This window comes from Schistocerca serialis, unplaced genomic scaffold (genome assembly GCF_023864345.2).
Source record: "Schistocerca serialis cubense isolate TAMUIC-IGC-003099 unplaced genomic scaffold, iqSchSeri2.2 HiC_scaffold_1400, whole genome shotgun sequence".
Taxonomy (NCBI): Eukaryota; Metazoa; Arthropoda; class Insecta; order Orthoptera; family Acrididae; genus Schistocerca; species Schistocerca serialis.
The window spans coordinates 992,909-1,002,849 of record NW_026047626.1 but is presented as its reverse complement, the minus strand read 5'-3'; the positions used below and the strand labels follow the sequence as shown (position 1 = coordinate 1,002,849).

Genomic DNA, 9,941 nt, shown 5'->3' with positions numbered 1-9,941 from the left:
CCATGCAGTACATAGGAATAAGACACACAGACCTATACCTTCATGCAACAAGCTGCCACCATCCAGCACAAAGACAAACAGTACTTAAATGGCTCTGAGCACTATGGGACTTAACTGCAGTGGTCATCAGTCCCCTAGAACTTAGAACTACTTAAACCTAACTGACCTAAGAACATCACACACATCCATGCCCAAGGCAGGATTCAAACCTGCGACCGTAGCGGTCGTGCAATTCCAGACTGCAGCGCCTAGAACCCTCGGCCATTCCAGCTGGCCAAACAGTACTTACCACACTGGAACATAGGGCGCATGCCATCTGCAACTAAGATGGCCAACCATCCAAGCTGCAACACCTGAGGGAAGTCTTCCTCCAAAATTACTGCAGTGAAACGCAGATCAACAGGGCACTTAAAAGGAAGAAGGAAGCAATGAGAACCCCAGATTATGATGAAGTAGGAGAAACGACTCGCTTTCCTTCCATACACAGTTCCGCTCTCAGCAAAAAATTGCACTATTTCTTGGCAAATATAATATCAAAACCGTTCTCCAATCACCACCAATGACAGGGAGCTCCTAGGTACTGCCAAAGACCCGCTGATCCTTAACACACCAGGAGTATAAAGCATACCATGCAAATGCATAGAACAATACATTGGGCAAACACAGCACTGTACATCTAAACGCTGTGAAGAACAAATCACATGTGTGCGACTAGGCCACACAGAAAAATCAGCCAAAGCAAAATACAGCATAAATGAAAAACACACTTTCAACTTCGAAAATACAAAGGTACAGTGCCGAGCATCTGGCTTCTGGTAAAGCATTATCTAAGAATCCATAGAAATAAGGTTTCACAACAATCTTGTCAACAGAGATGAGGGATCTCAACTCGGTGCAGCATGGAACTCTGCGATAGCGGCAGTCCATCGGCAGCTTACCCGTCAACGTCCTCCGCCAGGGACGTAGACAGAATGCTTACACCGAGAACCAAACATGGCTGCCAAGGGCGACTCATCACCATCACCGTGTGCACGCCACTGGTCCACCGCGGCTACCCAAGGTCTAGTGGAGGGGGGTGACCGCACATATAAATAACCCGCTCTCCACCAATCTCGACACTTTGCCATAAGATGGGTAGTATGACAATTCCTGAAATGTAGCGAGATATCAACACTACCATGCAGCTGAAGACCTGAGAAACCTTCATCAGCATTAAATTTAGTACACTATGGTGATAGCTAATTAAATGAATACTGAATTTCTCAGACTATCACTAATGTGCTAAATTTAATGCTGTTTACAAGGATTCTTGCTATGACAATGTTTTCTCTTTGCAAGCAGTTTGGGATAAGCAATGTTCCATTACACTGTAAATTTATGTCATGCATACGGGATAAACCCATTGTCTTTACACAGAGCAAACATAATTCCAGTAATGCAGTATGTTTCTCATTAAATACTTCAGAGAAAAGAAATAGTATGACAAATACCATACTTATCTGATAACATACTGTTTACAGTTGATTGCTTTACCTCCTACATCTTACATCTTTTCTATTATAGAACTCTAACAGAGACAAATAAATTGACAGCTGCTGCAAGGAAGGCATCTTTGGTACATTTGTTCCAAGAACGAATTTGAGGCATTCATTATTTACATGTACAATAAAATTACTGTGGGTTACTGTTAATAAACTTATGTTTCCCACAAGTTTCATTCAAATACCATTACACAACAGAACAATATACCTACAGTCAATTGAAATACTATAAAAATTCTGGACAAGTGCTAATATCCTAGGTTTTAATGATTCATCATTTATGATCATTGGAATTTACTGCACCCAATGCATCTCATGATATTCATACAGTACTTCATGCACAATACATCACTGATGTGAAAACTTACATCATGCTCAACGCCATCTAAATCCTGTTTCAGTTCTAGGTCTTGCTTTATACGAAGACTAGGCATTACAATCCTTGGTGGATCTTGAAGAAACTGAAAAAAGAAAGAATGGCATATTCAAAGCTTCTGTTCTTGTGTTACACATCAAGTGGGGCTAAAAAGCTATTGGTCACATGTATTCACTAACTGGCATTAGGTAACAAGAAAATGTGTCACATTAAATTAGATTTACTTTCATTCCAATTTATTCATACTGGGGAGGTCCTACAGGATGTAGGAAATGTCAGAAAAACATGACAAACATCTGAAATCAAAGTTCTGTTTTCTTTGGAGGTAGACATCAGATATCAACCAAACAGAAATTATTTCATCCTTGCCAAGCAGCTACTACTACTAGTACTAATACTACTACTACTACTACTACTACTACTCCTTCCTCTCTCTCTCTCTCTCTCTCTCTCTCTCTCTCTCTCTCTCCTATAAATGTGCCAAGGTGAAGGCTCCAATAAGAACATTTTTTGATTTTATGATGATCTCAGCTCCCTATTTTCTGACCTATGTTATTCAGTGGAAGATGATAGGGTACCTCTGCAAAGCCAATGAGGGCACTATGGTCAAGAAGAAACTAAGCAACTAGCAGGTTATATGCAGAATGCATTTTTTAGGTCAGAAAACCACCTGTAAAGACAATAAGCACGTAAATGCAGATCTAAGTGTGGGTCACCAAATTTTGGTACCGAGGAGAATACATGTCTAATGTCACAAAAACTAATGCAAACCTGAAGTAAAAGTAAAGCTTTCAACAACCTGGTGTTAGTTATTAACACCTTAGTGCTCTGTTAGACATTGTCTTACTGGATGTGGTACACCACTGGCTTCCTCCAATATTTGAACTCACTGACACAGGAAGTTACATGAGGACCTAGAGCTTCACACTGGAATGGAAACTGTCGTTTTCCACATAGACAATTTTCATGTGAAAAAGAGACAGATGATGCCTGGGATGGAACCCAGAACACTTAAATTTTTAGCCTCACACCCATTCAATAAGCAATCGTCTTACTCTTAGAAAAGTGTATATGCATTCAAGACAAGATCCAGAGTTTCATTAACTAACAGTAGCATTGTACACAACACGGTAGGAAAACTAGAAATAATTAGCTACAAAATCAGATATTCCATGCCAAGGACCCACTAGAAAGATGCACCACAGAACAGAGGCAGTAATACATTATCATGAAAAATCAGTACTGGGCAATGAGATAAATCTGCATTTATCTCATTGCATGTTACTGAAATTTGCAATCTGCATGCAGGTAAGTATCAAATGTGAGGAAAAAATAATTTTGAAATGTCAAATGTGATGTGGAAAAAGTAACTATTTGAGTTCCAACATCCACCCACCATAGTACATTAATGCTTAAGAAATAGTCTGGTAAATATTGTATACAAATGAAAATACTTTATCATACTGCAGTGACAGGATATATATACATGTCAGCTACATAATTGAAGATGCATGAATTCAAACAGTGAAAAAGATTTGGAGGAAAATTACATCAATAAAGTACAACATGACATGAGGTTGACCAAATATAGACAACATGAGCCATGCTGTCCATTTCATTGAAGACATTTAGAGAATCCATGGAAGATGTAGATCTAAATTTTGAGACGACAAACTGAACTCTTTCATCTCAAAATCATGTCCTGTGACATTAGCACAGCTGTGAAAACAAAAATTCCTGTGAAAATCTAGAGACATGTTTTCCCAAAATTAGCCTGTGTAACTGTTTAGAAAAACCACACAACAGGAAAATATTTATTCTGTTAGTAATAGACAAGCACAAAATAATAAATTCTCTAAATACAGAGATTGGAACACGAGCACTGGACTACTGAAGCATCACAGATTGCTACTGTTAAAAACAAACTCTGGAAGACAGGAACATACTTCGGCCTAACAAACCTGGTAAAGTGATCAGACATGACATAACACCCAATAAACCTAGCATGGGGAATGTTGTGGAATACAGTGAGGACCTGCAAATGTTAACAACATTGCATAGTTACATGACAGCAAATTCAAATGAAGCTAAATCACCTGAATCCCCATGGCCAACCAAAAGTTGAACATATGAGAACCACCAAGACAGCTTATATAAGAGGCCTTCCATTTATAAGTAACATCATATCTTGCAAAAGATGAAACAAAAAACGAAGATCCCAGAACTTCTGAACAAAAACATTAGAAAAAGGATCAAAGACATCTCTACAGCTGATAGTTGACAATGATGGAGATGGTAGCAGAACAGAAGACAGTAACAGAAAAGACATAATTACAATGCTTTGCCTTAGAAATTTTCTCCACTAAACAACATAAAAATGCATTTCACATTTCTTACTACACCACAGATACTAAAATGACAGATACAAAATTGACTAAAGTGGGGACAGGAGGGAGAAGGAAAAACCAAACTTTTTCTACACAATTGACCACTAGACCTGAAAGGGCAGCCATCAGATGAAATAAAAAAGTGGATGTTGCAGGATCACCTCTGGCAATGGAACTTATTTTATGGAACAGTGGCGTTTCATGGGAATAGAAAAAATGCACAGGTCATTTCAGGTTGTAAGTAGAGGCACAGCAAACATGTTTGGAGCTAAAGACCTAAACAGCAGATAATTTTGTTCTCCTATATGATTTTGGAAAGAGAACAGTTCCTCTGCATGAATAAAAATGAATCCTACAGTCATTCATCAAGTAAAATTGACTGCTCTATTCACTCACTATTCTGCTGAATGCAATCAAATACAATTTTGAATACCGGGTGATTTAAGCTAATCAGAAACATTCATATAGTGATCTAGTGACTGTCTAATATTAGAGATTTGTCTAACAACAGATGTAAAAATTTATTTTGGCTGCACTGATAAGTTAAACCTGGATTTCTTGCATTTTATGGGCTGCCACCTTAACCATTATAGACACTTCCCTGTGGCAATAAGAACTTGACTGTAAAGGGTATCTTGCAGATCATCCGCTTCAATTTCCTTCAGACTTACAGTATTTGGAGTTTAGTGCTGGAACATCAATTTCCTAAACCAGCACTAGGAAGTAACCAAACTAAAAAAAATGTGACTTTGAAGATCAGAAGACTTCTGAGTGCTGCCTACTACAAAACATTTCCTATTTATTAACACAATTGCTGGTAATTGGAAGAATAGCATAAAAGTGCCTTAATGAAAAAGTTGCTGGTTCGAATCTCCTAGCAGGAACTACTACTTTTTAAAAACTTCCATGTCTACTAACAAATTGCAAATGAAACAAACACTGAATTGTAATGGTTTGGCAAAAATTACATGTTTTTTCATCATTCTACATGTTGTTGTTGTGGTCTTCTGTCCTGAGACTGGTTTGATGCAGCTCTCCATGCTACTCTATCCTGTGCAAGCTGCTTCATCTCCCAGTACCTACTGCAACCTACATCCTTCTGAATCTGCTTAGTGTATTCATCTCTTGGTCTCCCTCTACGATTTTTACCATCCACGCTGCCATCCAATGCTAAATTTGTGATCCCGTGATGCCTCAAAACATGTCCTACCAACCGATCCCTTCTCCTAGTCAAGTTGTGCCACAAACTTCTCTTCTCCCCAATCCTATTCAATACCACCTCATTAGTTATGTGATCTACCCATCTAATCTTAAGCATTCTTCTGTAGCACCACATTTCAAAAGCTATTCTCTTCTTGTCCAAAATGGTTATGGTTCATGTTTCACTTCCATACATGCCTACACTCCATACAAATACTTTCAGAAACGACTTCCTGACACTTAAATCTATACTCGATGTTAACAAATTTCTCTTCTTCAGAAACGATTTCCTTGCCATTGCCAGTCTACATTTTATATCCTCTCTACTTAGACCATCAGTTATTTCATTCCCTAAATAGCAAAACTCCTTCACTACTTTAAGTGTCTCATTTCCTAATCTAATACCCTCAACATCACCCGACTTAATTTGACTACATTCCATTATCCTCGTTTTGATTTTGTTGATGTTCATCTTATATCCTCCTTTCAAGACACTGTCCATTCCGTTCAACTGCTCTTCCAAGTCCTTTGCTGTCTCTGACAGAATTACAATGTCATCGGTGAACCTCAAAGTTTTTACTTCTTCTCCATGAATTTTAATACCTACTCCAAATTTTTCTTTTGTTTCCATTATTGCTCGCTCAATACACAGATTGAATAACATCGGGGAGAGGCTACAACCCTGTCTCACTCCTTTCCCAACCACTGCTTCCCTTTCATGTCCCTCGACTCATAACTGCCATCTGGTTTCTGTACAAATTGTAAATAGCCTTTCGCTCCCTGTATTTTACCCCTGTCACCTTCAGAATTTGAAAGAGAGTATTCCAGTTAACATTGTCAAAAGCTTTCTCTAAGTCTACAAATGCTAGAAACGTAGGTTTGCCTTATCTTAATCTTTCTTCTAAGATAAGTTTTAAGGTTAGTATTGCCTCACATGTTCCAACATTTCTAAGGAATCCGAACTGATTTTCTCCGAGGTCCGCTTCTACCAGGTTTTCCATTCGTCTGTAAAGAATTCGCGTTAGTATTTAGCAGCTGTGACTTATTAAACTGATAGTTCGGTAATTTTCACATCTGTCAACACCTGCTTTCTTTGGGATTGGAATTATTATATTCTTCTTGAAGTCTGAGGGTATTTCGCCTGTCTCATACATCTTGCTCACCAGATGGTAGACTTTTGTCATGATTGGTTCTCCCAAGGCCATCAGTAGTTCTAATGGAATGTTGTCTACTCCCGGGGCCTTGTTTCGACTCAGGTCTTTCAGTGCTCTGTCAAACTCTTCACGCAGTATCTTATCTCCCATTTCATCTTCATCTACATCCTCTTCCATTTCCATAATATTGTCCTCAAGTACATCGCCCTTGTATAAACCCTCTATATACTCCTTCCACCTTTCTGCCTTACCTTCTTTGCTTAGAACTTGGTTGCAATCTGAGCTCTTGATATTCATACAAATGGCTCTCTTCTCTCCAAAGGTCTCTTTAATTTTCCTGTAGGCAATATCTATCTTACCCCTAGTGAGACAAGCCTCTACATCCTTACATTTGTCCTCTAGCCATCCCTGCTTAGCCATTTTGCACTTCCTGTTGATCTCATTTTTGAGACGTTTGTATTCCTTTTTGCCTGCTTCATTTGCTGGATTTTTATATTTTCTCCTTTCATCAATTAAATTCAATATTTCTTCTGTTACCCAAGGATTTCTATTAGCCCTCGTCTTTTTACCTACTTGATCCTCTGCTGCCTTCACTACTTCATCCCTCAGAGCTACCCAATCTTCTTCTACTGTATTTCTTTCCCCCATGCGTGTCAATTGTTCCCTTATGCTCTCCCTGAAACTCTCTACAACCTCTGGTTCTTTCAGTTTATCCAGGTCCCATCTCCTTAAATTCCCACCTTTTTGCAGTTTCTTCAGTTTCAATCTGCAGTTCATAACCAATAGATTGTGGTCAGAATCAACATCTGCCCCTGGAAATGTCTTACAATTTAAAACCTGGTTCCTAAATCTCTGTCTTACCATTACATAATCTATCTGATACCTTTTAGTATCTCCAGGATTCTTCCAGGTATACAACCTTCTTTTATGATTCTTGAACCAAGTGTTAGCTATGATTATGTTATGCTCTGTGCAAAATTCTACAAGGTGGCTTCCTCTTTTATTTCTTCCCCCCAATCAATATTCACCTACTATGTTTCCTTCTCTCCCTTTTCCTACTGACGAATTCCAGTCACCCATGACTATTAAATTTTCGTCTCCCTTCACTACCTGAATAATTTCTTTTATCTCGTCATACATTTCATCAATTTCTTCATCATCTGCAGAGCTAGTTGGCATATAAACTTGTACTACTGTAGTAGGCATGGGCTTTGTGTCTATCTTGGCCACAATAATGCGTTCACTATGCTGTTTGTAGTAGCTAACCCGCACTCCTATTTTTTTATTCATTATTAAACCTACTCCTGCATTACCCCTATTTGATTTTGTATTTATAACCCTGTAATCACCTGACCAAAAGTGTTGTTCCTCCTGCCACCGAACTTCACTAATTCCCACTATAACTTTAACCTATCCACTGCCCTTTTTAAATTTTCTAACCTACCTGCCCAATTAAGGGATCGGGCATTCCACACTCCGATCCGTAGAACATCACTTTTCTTTCTCCTGATAACGATGTCTTCTTGAGTAGTCCCCGCCCGGAGATCCGAATGGGGGACTATTTTACCTCCGGAATATTTTACCCAAGAGGACGCCATCATCATTTAATCATACAGTAAAGCTGCATGTCCTCGGGAAAATTTACGGCTGTAGTTTCCCCTTGCTTTCAGCCGTTCGCAGTACCAGCACAGCAAGGCCGTTTTGGTTAATGTTACAAGGCCAGATCAGTCAATCATCCAGACTGTTGCCCCTGCAACTACTGAAAAGGCTGCTGCCCCTCTTCAGGAACCACATGTTTGTCTGGCCTGTCAACAGATACCCCTCCGTTGCGGTGGCACCTACGGTACGGCCATCTGTATCGCTGAGGCACGCAAGCCTCCCCACCAACGGCAAGGTCCATCGTTCATGGGGGGCATTCGACATATTAAAATAAAAATTTTGATACATTCATGCGAGATTTTTTCTTTTATGCTCTCCATTTTTGTACCAAAATGTAATTTTTTAACAATACTCGCATTTTGATGTAACTTTTAACTAAAAATAACTATTGGAAAAGTATGACTCAGCACGAATTAAAATTACCATTTGTTTTACATATGGAATGTAAATAAAACTAAAAGAACTGGTAGCACTTAGTGTGATCTGAACCACCAATTTTATGATTATTATAATATTGAACATCAACAAAAGCAAAACGAGGATAATGGAATGTAGTCAAATTAAGTCGGGCGATGCTGAGGGAATTAGATTAGGAAATGAGACACTTCAAGTAGTAAAGGAGTTTTGCTATTTGGGGAGCAAAATAACTGATGATGGTCGAAGTAGAGAGGATATAAAATGTAGACTGGCAATGGCAAGGAAAGCGTTTCTGAAGAAGAGATATTTGTTAACATCGAGTATAGATTTAAGAGTCAGGAAGTAGTTTTGAAATTATTTGTATGGAGTGTAGCCCTGTGTGGAAGTGAAACATGGACGATAAATAGTTTGGACAAGAAGAGAATAGAAGCTTTCGAAATGTGGTGCTACAGAAGAATGTTGAAGATTAGATGGGTAGATCACATAAGTAATGAGGAAGTATTGAATAGGATTGGGGAGAAGAGAAGTTTGTGGCACAACTTCACCAGAAGACGGGATCGGTTGGTAGGACATGTTCTGAGGCATCAAGGGATTACCAATTTAGTATTGGAGGGCAGCGTGGAGGGTAAAAATTGTAGAGGGAGACCAAGAGATGAATACACTAAGCAGATTCAGAAGGATGTAGGTTGCAGTAGGTACTGGGAGATGAAGAAGTTTGCACAGGATAGAGTAGCATGGAGAGCTGCATCAAACCAGTCTCAGGACTGAAGACCACAACAACAACAACAACAACAACAACAACATAATATTATCCTATGCACTCAGCTACAGACAACTATACAATACATTTTTTACACTTGCCAGCACTCACAAATCACTCAATTGCCAAATGCATTTCTTGTTTCTACTTTTATGGAGAACGGTATCATGCTGCTTTACCAAATAATTGGCTGGCCACTGACCTTCAAATCCTGAACCTAAGACAAAAATCTATGAGGACACACAAGTGAAATCCCCTTGGCAGCCCTGGAGGCATGCTTGGTTACGCTAATAGTTTAAGTAACTGATCCTTAAACTAGGAGTTACAGCCTCAAATCTGAGACATAGCAACAGTTTTCATCTGTTTGTTTGTATGTGTACCAATGCAGTCTCACAGAATTGTAATTTATCTTCATATAGATAATGAAGTAATTCTACAGATATACAT

At 38.9% G+C, this 9,941-nt stretch overlaps 1 protein-coding gene across 1 annotated transcript in view; it reads right to left on the bottom strand.

Moving 5' to 3' along the window:
* Nucleotides 1-1,825: 1,825 nt before the first annotated feature.
* Nucleotides 1,826-9,941, bottom strand: part of LOC126442682 (uncharacterized) — a 363,661-nt gene continuing 355,545 nt past the window's right edge. Inside the window, exon 4 of the mRNA XM_050090736.1 lies at nucleotides 1,826-2,002. Within this exon, the coding sequence (XP_049946693.1) occupies nucleotides 1,826-2,002 (177 nt within the window). The remainder of the gene's footprint in view (nucleotides 2,003-9,941) is intronic.